Source organism: Cnephaeus nilssonii, assembly GCF_951640355.1.
Source record: "Cnephaeus nilssonii genome assembly, chromosome: 12".
NCBI classification, from domain to species: domain Eukaryota; kingdom Metazoa; phylum Chordata; class Mammalia; order Chiroptera; family Vespertilionidae; genus Cnephaeus; species Cnephaeus nilssonii.
This window is the reverse complement of record NC_137083.1, coordinates 44,221,064-44,235,039: the sequence shown is the minus strand read 5'-3', so window position 1 is coordinate 44,235,039 and position 13,976 is coordinate 44,221,064. Positions and strand designations below refer to the sequence as shown.

Below are 13,976 nucleotides of genomic sequence, written 5' to 3'. Positions count from 1 at the left end.
TCGTTGGTACTTCATAACTGTAATTTTGCTACTGTTAATGAATCGTAATGTAAATATCTGTGTTTTCTGATGGTCTTAGGCTCTACAGAGAACCACTAGCAGGGTCGCCTAAGACCATCGGAAAACACAGATATTTACATTATGGTTCATAACAGGAGCAAAATTACAGTTATGAAGTAGCAACGAAATAATTTTATGGTTGGGGGTCACCACAACATGAGGAACTGTATTAAAGGGTCGCGGCATTAGAAAGGTTGAGAACCACTGTTATAGAGAAATGAAAGTGCCTCTAAAAACAGAATTCTGATAGAATGGGGCCAGATCATAAAAGGCATTACCTGATTATGCATTAGAAAGCTTGGACTTAATTCTATATAATGAAAGTGACACATCTACCGTATTTTCCGGCGTATAAGACGACTTTTTAACCCAGGAAAATATTACACACCCAGTCGTCTTATACGCTGGAAAATACGGTAACCAAGATTTTAAGAAAATTCTAATAAAGAATGAATTCTATATATATATATACTAGAGGCCCAGTGCATGATTAAATCATGCACGTGTAGGGTCCCCTAGGCCTAACCTGCCATCCAGGCCATATCCACTGCCCCGCAAAGCCTAGCACGCTCCGCGGACACTGCTAGCAGCCTGCTCCCGCTTTTGATGGCAGGGAGTCCGCTGGTGCCGGAGCAGACACACAGCTCCCCGCTTTCGATCGCGGGGGAGCTGGGTGCCTGTCCGCTGGTGCACCAGGCCTTTCAGAAGCCTCCGGCGCGGCGGAGGCTTCTGAAAGGCCTGGTGCCGGAGCAGACAGGCACCCAGCTCCCCTGCTTTTGATGGTCCGCAGCAGGATGTGGGCTCGCTGCCCCAGAGGCCCCTTCTGTGCTGCAGCACAGCCATGGCGCAGACGCTGAGCTCGCACTGCCGCTGGCGACTCAAGCTCAGCATCCCGCCGGCCCAATTGGCCACCCCAGCTGCCCCGAGTCCCGCCCCTTCGCGCCTCCTGGCCAATCGTGGGCATAGCGAAGGTACAGTCAATTTGCATATTTGTCTATTATTAGGTAGGATAAAAGGCTAACATGCTAAGTGTACCTCCGCTCACCTGACCAGTCGCTATGACGTGTACTGACCACTAGGGGACAGATGCTCAACACAGGAGCTGCTGAGCTGCAGTGACTTGGCAGCGGGGGTTCTTGGGTGACGCACCCCAAAACCAGAAAAGAGGGAGCCTGATTCCTCGCGGGGCTGCGCGATTCCACCTTCGGCCATGGGTTATGTTGTTTCTGGGGCACTGTCGGCCCCGAATCTGGTTTGCTGCACACTTGCGTTTGAGTTCCACACCCTGTACGACGGCAACTTTGCAGAGTGCCCTCTCGCACTCCGGGACCCTTCGGGGGATGTCGGAGAGCCGGTTTTGGCCTGACCCCCGCAGGCCAGGGAGGGACCATGGGAAGTTGACTCCAGAGTGTGCCTGGCCTGTCTCACCCAGTCCCACTCCACCAACCACCTTCTAATTAATTTCCTTTCAATGTGCACAAATCCATGCACCGGGTCACTAGTCCTCCTATATAATAAAAGGCTAATATGCAAATCGACCAAACAGCGTAATGACCGATCACTATGACATGCACTGACCACCAGGGGGTAGACACTCAATGCAGGAGCTTTCCCCTGGTGGTCAGTACACTCCCACAGGGGGAGCGCCGCTCAGCCAGAAGCCCTGAGCTGGGCTCACGGCTGGCAAGCGCAGTGGCGGTGTCAGAAGCCTCTCCTGCCTCCATGGCAACATTAAGGACCCCTCGGGGGATGTCCAACTGCTGGCTTAGGCCTGCTCCCCATGGGCGCAGGCTGAGCTGAGGGATCCCCCTCAAGTGCACCAATTTCGTGCACCAGGCCTCTAGTTAGAAGTAAAAGAAGAGGTGAATAGGGAAGAAATAATAACAGGAAGTGCGATTAAAAAAAAAAAAAAAGAGGGCCTGAACTAAGGAGCTAAAAATGGAAATGGGATAAATAACTTGTGTTAGAACAAAAATGTGGTAAGGGCTGAGTAGATATAAATGTCAAGTAAGGTTTGGTCAGAAAAAGGAGCAAAATACAAGGCTGTCTTAATAATGAAAGGAGTGATTAAAAATTTGGAGACTTAAGAGAGTTCACTTACTCCACACAACCACATTTGACTGACTTCGAAAAAAAAAAAAAGAGAGTTCACCTAAATTTACAGCCCTTCTGAGTGTTTCTGCATTTATTCTAGTATGCTATACTTTTGATACTTTTAGAATTCCATTCATCTAAGGATACCCATGACTTACTTCTAAGTATATATTAAAAGCAATAATTTTAGGAATTTTAGGAGCTTCTTTTTTTTAAAATTCTTGAATGTCTTCATTTTGTATGTTTTAGAACAGTAGTTTTTAGGACAAAACACTAAATAATCCATGACAGAGGGTACGTACCCCACATCATATGCAAGTGAATACTAATAAATTCACTTATTTACATCTAGGTCCACCCATCTTTAGATTCTCAGGGTCTTATTATTTTTCCATAATGGAGACTCTGCTACTTCTTGGTAGAATAGAACTTCCATAGGTTCAGAGAGAGAACCAATTATATATATAACAATTTACTGTATTAATTGTACCTGATCTGACTTGATCAACTTCGGATCAAGAATCCCATTGCAAAACAACTATCAGTAACCAAGAGTAATTAATGTCTTTAAGAAATGTTTTTTTTAGCCTCCTATTCATAAAAGCTATGAATTAGTAAAGACAAAATGAGCTGAAAGAATCTTTAGAAGAATTTGTTTTTTAAAATCCTCAAATGTTGCAATGGTGGCCAGGAAAACAGAAATTAATAGATAAATTTCCAAACAGGAATTGAATTTTAGCAAAACAAATTATTATGTGAGGTGGCCAGCTCCCTTGAATGCCAGGTGAAGTTCGATACAGCATAATACCAAAAGCATGTACTTTAGAACCAGACCAATCCAAGCTGACCTTGGAACAAATCATTTAACTTTTTAGAGTTTCCATTTCCCAATCTATCAACAGAAATGTTTCTAACTATCGGTAACGTGTTTTGTTTTGGGGGTGAATGTACATTAAATATTTATCAATGCCTGGCACATAGTAAAACGCATCTTAGTACCTTTCCTAAACAGCCCCTCTCTTCAGTGCACCCTCACATTTATTACAGGACCAATCAACAAAATTATGTGACTTCCTACACCCCCAACATTCAAGTATTAAAGAAAATATGGCAAACTGGTTATACAGGGGGGAAAAGTAAAGCTACAAAAGGACTGATTAAAAGAAAAGCATGAGCAAAGGACTGAAGATTCAAATAAAGGCAAAGAGTCATTATAACGTAGATGTCAATAAAATGGAGCGGATTTATTCTAGGAACTAATACCAAGAAAAATATCAATCATGGTTTCATTACTAGTATTTTGAATGTGTTTGCAGTTCCTTAAAAATATCTACATTGACAATTTATTAATATGTAAGCTCCATGTGGGCTGGAAAAAGATCCAATGCTTATTTCCTGCAGCATAACATGTGGTCTATATTAAATACTTATATAATCCAGGCCGACATGAATATTTCATACGCTCAGTAAAGTCCATCATCCCTTCATTTACCCTTTCAACAATTATTGAGTCTACTTCTGTCAGACACTATGATTAGCACTAGGATTATAATGGTGGTCAAGATAGGCTAGTTGCCTTCATGGAGCTCCCAATCCAATAGTCTATTCCTTAAACAATATGGGTCACCTACCACAAATACTATATTCTAAAAATAAATAAAACTTTTTGTATTAAACTGGACAAGTGAATTCAATTAATTGTTCCTAAACAGTAATTAATACATTTGCTATATTTAAAAACCTTTAAGTTTTTCAATCAACTATGTTAGCTATAAATTCTGGGCCCCACATTTTAAGCAGGACATTTGACAAACTAGATATAATGTGGAAAATCTAAAAAGCATACCTTATGAAAAATGAGTTTTGAGGCCAAGAAAAGAAGACTCAAAAGATATGGTAACTGTCTTTATATTTTAAAGAGGTAGCATACAGGTTTGCTCTGTATCATTTCAAAGGGTTAAACTTGAAGCAATGGGTAGAACTGACACAGAGCTGGATTTCTGTTTCAATATGAAGAATTCTAATAATTCAATAACATCTAAACCACATTAGATTTCTGTAATACTCTACACTATTTCTATACATAAATTTTCATTTAATTCTTGAAATACACACACACCACAAAACAGCTTAGGAAACTGAGTCTCCAAGGATCTTGCTAAAACCTGGGCAAATCAAGACTAGACCTTGAGCCCTCCTAGATCTAATGAAATAAGCTGTCTTCAAAGCAGTATCTTCCCACCTCTAGATGTATTCAGGAACACACCAAATGGCCAGCTGTCAGGAATGTTAGTCAAGATATTCTAAAGCTCATTCCAAATCCAATCTTTTAGAAATACTAGTGGTCAATATAAACACCATGAATATTTCAGTCATGAATGGTCCTCTAGAAGGCAAGTTTCATAAGGGCAAGGACCTTGTCTTTCTTCAGTGCTATATCCCAGTCCCTAGAATAGTATCTGGCATATAATATATACTCAATAAATATTTGCTAAATTTGAATAATCCTAACACAGATACCACTACTATGTCAAATAAACAAAATGCATAGCACTATTAGATAACAAAGGACCTTGCTAAAGTATCCAGCAACTAAAAAGCCTGCTAGACACGAAATCCATTCTTAATATTATATCCTACTTAAAATCACTATCTAAAGTCCTGAAATCTAGCCTAATCGATTTTCAAGAACAAATTCAATTAAAAAAAAAAAAAACCACACAAACCTTTTGGCAAACCTAAAATATCTTAACTAAAAGTAAAATATAAGGTCTTACAAGATGTAAAGAATGAATTTGGTGAAATGACTTTTCAGTGTTGATAGTCTGCTTAAAGCATCAATCAACTAGCATTTTGAGTGTGCTTGAACACTGTAAGAATGAAGAGATGTATACAGCTGTTTTAGTTTAAAGATAAACTCACACCTGTATCTCTATTCACATCACATCTTTACAAACACTTACTAGGCTGGCACTTCAAAAAAATCTGCTAATTTTACAGGTACATATACTATACTGAGTCAATATAACTCACACATAGAGGTACTAAGCATCCATTTGGCATTAATGAAAGAAAACTAAGACCAATAGGAAAATCACAATCAATGCAAATGTCATTCTGTAAAATCCTGAATTACGAAGCCTAGAGTTTCCAGACATCTAAAAGAATATAAGAACATGCAAAATACTCAAAAGTTCCTTATAATTCACCGTGCTTACAGGTAGTTATATATCAATGCTCACACTTTTTTTGGAGAAATACAAAAAAGGCATAATAGCTATATGAAAGATTTACTCCAATTTTGCTAGGTTAAATTTACCTTTTAAAAGACTTCTAAACAAAGGTTCTGATATTTAAGGGTCTACTAGTATTTTACTTTAAAGTAAGTGTAAATAGTAACTCAGAATAATAGTTAATGTGAGAATGTACTAGAACATTCACTTGGTTACACTGGACTACATCAACTAGATTACATTTGCACGTAATTAACAACTGGGTGTCATAAAAAACCAACAACCTTAAAAAAAAAACACCAACAATCTTGTCTTTGTCATTTTTCTACTTTTTGAAATTATGACTGAAAGACTGCGTAAGAAACTATACCACCAAAAATATCGCAAAATGGGCTATCTTCCTTGTCTTCAAGAATTTAGAACTATAAGCTTTTTTCCCATATTAATACACTTTACAGAAAAGCTGCTTTCCCAACGTGGACACCTTAATAATCTATATCTAAATCTGACATCAGCACGTGACTCAAATCCTCCTTTATAATATTTAGTCCCTAAACTGCAGTCCATTCCTATCTTCAACAATGAAACCTCTTTAGAGGGTTTTCCAAAAAAAAGGATGACAAATTAAACAAGCTCTAGGCTTACCCAAATTAACTGTGCTGGAAAAACAAAAAGAGCAGTTAGTTGAGAGAAATCTGTTGACATATTAATGCAGCAAGTTTAAGACTTTGAACTCTTCCTTAGAAATCTTCCTGACCAGAGAGGAGAAAAGCTCTGTTGGACCTGTTGCTCTGTCCCTCCAACCCCCTGAAAGGCGTCCTGGGCGCCAAAACGCCGCCTGATACCAGAAGCGCGTCCCGAGTCGGGTTGTCCGGTCTCGGGTGGTTGGGCAGAGCCCGGTTACCCCTTTGCCAGCCCCCGGGCATCCGGCCAGCCCAGCCCAAGACACGCGCACGGGACGGCCACTCACCTGATCACGGGGCTGTAGGGGCTCCGGGAGCGGCGCCAGCTGCTGCTGCTGTAGGGGCTGGGAGACACGTCGCCGCCCCGTTCGTACGAGCTGTGGCGGCTGTAGCTGGGGGAGCGGCGGCGGCTGTAGGGGCTCGGGGAGCGCGGCAGCCGCCGCGAGTAGGGGCTGCTGCCCCCTCCCGCCGGGCTGGGGGACTTGCGGCTCCGCAGGCTCTGCGAGGCCCTGTGGGACACCGGGCTGTCGTCCCGGCCTCCCAGGGGGCTCAAGGACCGCTGCCGCCGCCGGTAGGCCTTCGGCTCGGTCTTGTCCTCCCGGTAGGCCTTGGGCGGCTCCTTGTAGGCAGAAGGCGGCTCCTTGGACGACTTAGTCCGGCTCCGGTGAGCCTTCAGGTCTCGGTCCTTGCGGCTGCTGCTGCTGCTGGACGTGGCCGAGGCGCTCTTCCGGCGGCCGCCGCTGCTGCTGCTGCTGCCGCTCTTGGTGGCCTCGGCCCGCTCCTCGCCGCTGTGGCTGTGGCGGCTGCGGGACTTGGAGGCCTCGCCGCCGCCGCGCTGCCCGTCCCGCCGCCGGTGCTCGCGGTGGCGCTCCTTGCTGCGGCCGCTACTGCGGCGGCGGTCCCGGCGGGGCCGGCGCCCCGACCCCGACCCCGACCCCTCCCCCCGCCGCTGGGTGCCGGAGGAGGAGGCCGGACTCCCGCCGCTGCCCCCCGTCCCCCCGGCAGCCGTCGCCGCCGTTGCCGCGCTGGCGCCCCCCAGCAGCAGCCCCTGCTCGGACTGGGAGCTCACATCCTCGTACTCCACCAGCGGGGTCACACCCCCGCCGCTACTCGCACCGCCACCGCCGTCCTGCTGCGGCTGGGGCAGCGAGAAGACCCGACGCTTCTCCGCCTCCTGCCCGGCGCGGGGCCCGCGGCGCCGCTTCTGCCGCCCTCCTGGGCGCCTCTTGCCTCTCGCCAGCCGCTTGACCTCCAGAGGGGGGCCCGGGCTGAAGCAAGAGGAGGAGGCCGCAGCGGCGGCGGCGGCTGCGGCGGCGGCGGCCGTGCCGGGAGCAGCCAGGAAGAGCAGAGGCGGCGGGGGCGGCGGCGGTTGCAGGAGCTGCGGCTGTAGGAGCGGCAACAGCAGCGGCGGCTGCTGAGGGGACAGGAATCGCCTCCGCTTGCGGCGTTCCTCCAACTTCTTCTCCGCCCAGCTCAGGCCCCCGCCTCCCCCCAGCGCCGTGTCCGAGCTGCTCGGCATCGCCTAGAGCTCGCCCGCAGAGCGCGGCGCGGGTGCGGCCTCCTCCCGGGTCAGACCCTGGCCATCTCTCCCGCCGGAAACGGGACCGCGGCGACGGCGGAGGGACACCGGGCACCAGGGCGGTTCGGCGGCCACGCCACGATAATCCGGGTCGGGACGCGGGTCCCTGGGTTCCAGGTCACCGTGGGGTCCGCCGCGGCCTCCAGGCCCGAGGGAAGCAAGAATCCGGGCGGCGGGGCCCCGGTGCGCGCCGGTCGTCCGATCCGGAGCCGCAGAAACAGCCGATGCACTGGGCGCTGACCTGCGGGGGAGTCCGGAGTCCTCCAAGTGCCCCCGGGGTTCGGGGAGCGGCCTTGGCCGCGCTCGGCTCCAGCAGCGCAACGCGGAAGTACCACCTTCGTCGTCGCTTCACTCCATCGCGCCCTGACGTTGGGTGCGAGTTCAGGGGAGGGGAGTGGGCGAGACAACAACACGCCTCCTCCGCCGCCGCCGCCGCCTCCTCCGCGTCGACGTCGTCTTCCAGGGGTGGTGGCGACACACGGCGGGCGCCTCGGAAATGGCTGGGTCTTGACAACTCCCGGCCTAGGGCCTCGCGCACTTTGCGGCCCACAGGGGCGGGCGGCGGGGCGAGGCCGAGGCGGCCGGGCTGCGGCTCTCGGTCGGGACAGCGAGTGTGCGGAGCTGGGCGGGGGGCTGTTTCCGGGGAGATGGGGGCGGGGGGGGGCGGGTGGTGAGTCCGCGGCGGTGGGTCTGAGCCCGGACTTTCTCCTTCCTTCGCCGGCGCGAGCAGAGGTGGCGGAGCTGCCCCTTTCCTCCGCTCCCCCTCCCACGAGGAGGTTTCTGGGGTGTGTGGCCGGCCCCGCTCGCTCCTCCCCTTCCCTCTCCGCTCCCCGTCAGGCGGAGGGAGGGCAACGAGACTCGCTGGTTGGGCCCTAACCTTCGCAACCCCTCCTCCTCGCCTCGCTCCCTCGGCCTTTCCCCGGGCCCCGACGCCGGGCCGGGAGCGCGCACGCAAGGCCACGCTCCGAGGAAGCCGAAGGTGAGTGGTGTCGGGGCGAAGGAGGCGGGAACAAAGTTGCCTCGCACCGGCGGGCTCGCTCCCGCCGGCGACGGGCGCTCGGGCCGGATGTGGCGTCACGCACGAACTTCCGGCGGGGGTGAGCCTGCGTGTGAAGCGGGGTTAAAGAAAGGAGAGGCGCGGCGCGCCGCCCACTGCTGTCGCGGAGGCGCGCAGCGACGGCTCGTTGGCCGTGCCTGTGGCTGACGTCCGGCGCGCAAAGCCGGCCCCGACCCTCCGCGGGCGCCGCACCGCCGGCCTGTGGAAAGGTCAGGGCGAGAGACGAGAACCTGGAGACTCGGACAGGAGTAATGCCGTTGGTGGGCCTTTGGGCTCGGTAGTGACCCCTCATCGTCCCCTAGCGGCCCCGGGCTTGGAACAGCTGAGCACAGAAGAGCGGCACCGTGCCAAAGGGAGCGAAGGTGGCGTTCACTTCAGTTGCCTCACGTACCCCCAAATTCCAGGCCACATCTTAACCTGAAAACACCCTTGGAAATCACTGTGTCGAGCTTTGATAAGCACTTAAATTTACTTTATATATATATAAAAAAAGCCTTAAACTAATCTGGGGAATAAATGAAACGTCAAAAGGAGCTACTGAAAAATATCAGGATTATTACCAACGACCTTGAAGTCAGAACATCTTGCTCAAATGAGGACTGCCCTCTTAGCACTTCACCCACTTTCTCCTTAACGTCTAAATCTGTGGGGCTGTCAAAAAGTAACCATTCTGGAACCTCACATCTCGTTTGTTGTCTTTTTGCGGGGCAGGAGGCGTACGATTTTTAAAAAATATACTTTTATTGATTTCTGAGAGGAAGGGGGAGAGAGAGAGAGAGATACATCACTGATGAGGGAGAAACCCAGATTGCTGCCTCCTGCACACCCCACACCCACAGATGGAGCCTGTAAACCCCAGCATGTCCTCCTACTGGGAATCAAACCATGACCTCTTGGTTCATAGGTCAAGCTCAACCATTGAGTCAAGCCAGCAGGGTTCATTTCCTGTCTTACCAGGCTTGCTTTTTATTTATAACTAGAGGCCCGGTGCATGAAATTCGTGCGGGGGTGGGAGGGTGTCCCTCAGCCCAGCCTGCACCCTCTCCAATCTGGGACCCCTCAAGGAATGTCCGACTGCCGACAATCTGGGAACCCTCGAGGAATGTCCGAGAGGGCAGTCAGACATCCTCTCACAATCCAGAACTGCTGGCTCCCAACTGCTCGCCTGCCTGCCTTTCTGATTGCCCCTAACCGCTTCTGCCTGCCAGCCTGATCACCCCCTAACCACTCCCCTGCCAGCCTGTTTGCCCCTAACTGCCCTCCCCTGCAGGCCTGGTCACCCCCAACTGCTCTCCCCTGCAGGCTTGGGGACCCCCCACACACACACAACTGCCCTTCCCTGCAGGCCCGGTCACCCCCAACTTCCCTCCTCTGCTGGCCTGGTCACCCCTAACTGCCCTCCCCTGCAGGCTTGATCACTCCCAACTGCCCTCCCTTGCAGGCCTGGTCCCTCCCAACTTCCCTCCTCTGCCAGCCTGGTCACCCCCAACTGCCCACCCTTGCAGGCCTGGTCCCTCCCAACTGCCCTCCTCTGCCGGCCTGATCACCCACAACTGCCCTCCCTTGCAGGCCTGGTCCCTCCCAACTGCCCTCCCCTGCTGGCCATCTTGTGGCAGCCATCTTGTGTTCACATGGGAGCAGCCATCTTGTGTGTTGGAGTGATGGTCAATTTGCATAGTCCTCTTTTATTATATATGATTGGACACTTAGAATAATTAGGTTAAAAATATAAATGGCTTACTGGCTTTTAATATGGTTTGTTGAAAATAAAAGTTAAGTCCATTCAATTGGCTACATGTAGTCACCCTTTGCAGATTTTTTTGTTCAGACCATTCGTCGGTTCTTAGTTCTTAAACATCTGGTATCTATCCTTCATTCATACCTTAGTCTAAATAATTTTAATTAGCTTCACATCTACTAACACTTTATCTCAAACTGGACTGATCTAAGACCAGGCTTAAATGAAAAAATGAATACAAAGGGTGTTTGTTGCTGAAAGATAAAAGAGGAGGCAAAGGAATCGGTAATCTAGAAGTCAAAGCATTTCTTAAGAGGGTAGGCCTAGGTGGGCTACATAGTGCCACCTACTATGCAACCAAAAGGAAGTGGTATCAGGGCATTGGGAAACTGAAAAGCTAGGGGCATGATGCCTAAAACAAGTTTCTCCTTGGCTGAGAATTGCTGAATGGAGGTCCTATAACCAGCCTCCTGCTAAAGACTAGTTAGCAAGGTTTTTTTGTTTGTTTGTTTGTTGTTGTTTTTTTTAAAAAAAAGATCAACCTGCCCTATCATCCTACTTTGAAAAGCCTGATATAACAGAACAAGGAGCAAAATACAAGATTTATCTAGAAGTTCTTCACATCTATAACCAATTCCACTTGAGAAGTCATCTATCGTATTCTTGCAAAGAAAACTTGATCCTTAGTAAATGGATAGAAATTTGCAAACATTACAAACAGAAAACATGTATTAAAATATCTTTAATGGGGGTTTTGCCAGCTACATGTTTCCACAAAGAATCTATCTTGGGGGATATGTGGAGAAGAGGAAGAAATGAAGCATTTTGAGCTCCCCCAAAATACTTGCCCACATGCACAGAAATGCTAATAGGATTCAAACTCCCAAAAATGAAGCCATCTTATTTTATAATAGGCTTGTCTAGTTGCCTTCATATAAAGAGATTTGAAATTGTCACTTGGGACTATATTTTAGTATTTTGCTGGTTGTCTCCTGGTTTTAAAAATGGGTGGTAAGTTTTTGGCTTTAACAGGTCATATCAGCTATTCTTAAAGTGTGGTCTGAAACTAAAACCTTTTCAATGAATAGCATAGTCAAGACTATTTTCATAATAATAATGTTATGATTTGTCTTTTTCCCTCTCATTCTTTCACAAATGTATAGTGGAGTTTTCCAGAGGCAATATGACATCATCATTCTAATGGCTAATGGAATGTGTGCTTGTGTGTTCACATGTTTTCTAGAATCTTCTAGGTATTAGGTTTCTGAAGTGAACCAATATTTTCCAAATGAGTAATAAATATTACAAAAGCATGAGTAGCCCCAGCTGTCATGCTCAGCGGTTAGAGCATTGGCCCACCACACTTGAGGGTTGAGGGTTTGATTCCCGGTCAAGGGCACATACATGGGTTACAGGTTTGATCCTGGGCCCTGGGTGGGGCGCATGCTGGAAGCAACCAATTGATGTGTCTCTCTCACATTGATGTTTCTCTCTGTCTGTCTTTCTCTCCCTCTCCCCCTTCCACTATCTCTAAAAAATGGGGGAAAAAATATCCTCGGGTGAGGATTAACAACAACAATAACAAAAAAGCATGAGAGTAAAAGATTCATTCAAACTATAAGACAGATTGTTTCTAATGTAACAGCACAAAAAGTTCATTGATATAATTTCAGAGTCCACTTCACAACTAACCTTTAAGACACTACTGTGGAGTTTTAGTATAGTGTCAAAGAGTAAACACAATTATCTTGGAAGGTTAATAATATTCCACCCCTTTTCCAAAAACATTGTGTTCATATATTTCCAGTAAAACAACATATTGCAAACTTGCATAAAAAGGCAGATATTAGAATTAATTTCATTTCTATTAAACCAGGCAATAAAGAGATCTGCAGATGTCTGTAATACTATCAACAATAACAAATATATTTTAGTAGAAAATAAATGTGTTATTTATATTCATATATGGTGGAATTATTGTTTTAAGTGTATATTTTTAAATTTTCTCAATTTTTATTTCTACATGAATATATATAACTCATATAAAGAAAAGCTTCTTTGTGGTCCTCAAAAATTTTTAAGAGAGTAAAGGGATCCCCAGACCAAAACCTTTGAGAAATGCAAAATGCAAAAATTGTTAAAATTCTTATTCTACCTTTTATGCTTCTAAATGGTACAAAGAGTTCATATGCACTGTCATTTCAGAATCTTTCTTTTAACTAGAAATTTCTGCAGTGTCTTTCAATGTTGTTCTTCCTTTAGAGAGGTTGGTTGTTTGATTTTAAATTGGGTTTTTCTCAGTCTTGCAAAAATTTAAATTCTTTTCTCAGCCCATTACTCTCCATTGTAAGGAAGAATACCAAGCATATTATATTGTTAAAAGAGAGAAAAGCAATGCTGAAATAATGGAACTTTTCAATTCAATGGTAAAAACAAGTTATGGCAAGTATTTACTCAACACTGTATGTCAGGATCTGTGCTAGGTGCTTTATATCTATTTTCTCATTTAATCCTCTCAACAGTGCCTACAAGCAAGGTGACCATAGTCGTAGATATGCCTGAGTGGTACTGGTTTCTGCCTCTTGTTCAAGCATAATTTTTAATAGTACTAGAGGCCTGATGCACGAAATTTGTGCAAGAGTAGGCCTTCCTTGTAGGGAGCGGTTATAGTGTTAAGCCTCAAACTGACCTGCTGGCAAAGTCGCAAACAAGTCCCAGCTTGGAGGGCACAGCCCTCTAAGCATAATTAAGCTTGATCTTGTGACTGCTCCCTAGATCTTTCCTGGGTAGCTAATGGGTTGTGAGAGGTGCAGCAAGTGCTGCCAAAACAAGTGAAACTTACAAGGACATTGTAAATTACCTTGTTTACCCCTGACTATAAATAAAGCATCAGCTTTGCAGTCTGGATCTGTTCTGTGGTCTCAGCCAGGCACAGAAGATCCACCTAGACCCAGCTTATTCTCTTTGTCTGTCTTTTTCTTCATCCTTTACTGGCCCTCCCTCAGGCTCGCCGAACCCTTGGCTGTGCTGGCGCGGCACACTTCCTTTCCCTTGCTGCCAGCAGACACGGCACCTGGGACCTGGGCTTCCCTCGCAGCCCTGGCTTCCTCCAGAAGGACGTCCAGAAGGACCTCTGGTCTAATTAGCATATTATGCTTTTATTATCATAGATTCCCTTTCCAGTACATAAGTTTCCAAGTCTGGATATAAATTATCTGATCATCCTGCTTGTAAAAATTTTTATCCCCATTTACAAATGAGAAAACTGAGGCATAGACGTGAGTATCTTGCCCAAAGTACACTATTAATAAATGTGGATCTGGAATCCGAAAACAAGTCTATCTTAGTAGTCTAGTCTTTTAAGAATTACAAGATGTTTAACAGTGATAACAGTGCTCCTGAAATTTATGTCGAACCCAATTATAGTGGATATGCCACAATAAAAGAAATGAAAAATTTATGATAAAATTTTAAGGTCAATTTTGCTAGTAAAACTGAAGTGATAGATGTGCCTTTCCCATGCTCATCTTTG

At 47.0% G+C, this 13,976-nt stretch overlaps 1 protein-coding gene across 2 annotated transcripts in view; it reads right to left on the bottom strand.

Moving 5' to 3' along the window:
• Positions 1-7,589, bottom strand: part of CDK13 (cyclin dependent kinase 13) — a gene marked incomplete at its 5' end in the record, with an annotated part of 123,146 nt that extends 115,557 nt beyond the window's left edge. For both annotated transcript variants that reach the window (XM_079786516.1, XM_079786517.1), the window contains one exon: positions 6,358-7,589. In XM_079786516.1, the coding sequence (XP_079642642.1) occupies positions 6,358-7,589 (1,232 nt within the window). The remainder of the gene's footprint in view (positions 1-6,357) is intronic.
• Between the last annotated feature and the right edge of the window lie 6,387 nt (positions 7,590-13,976).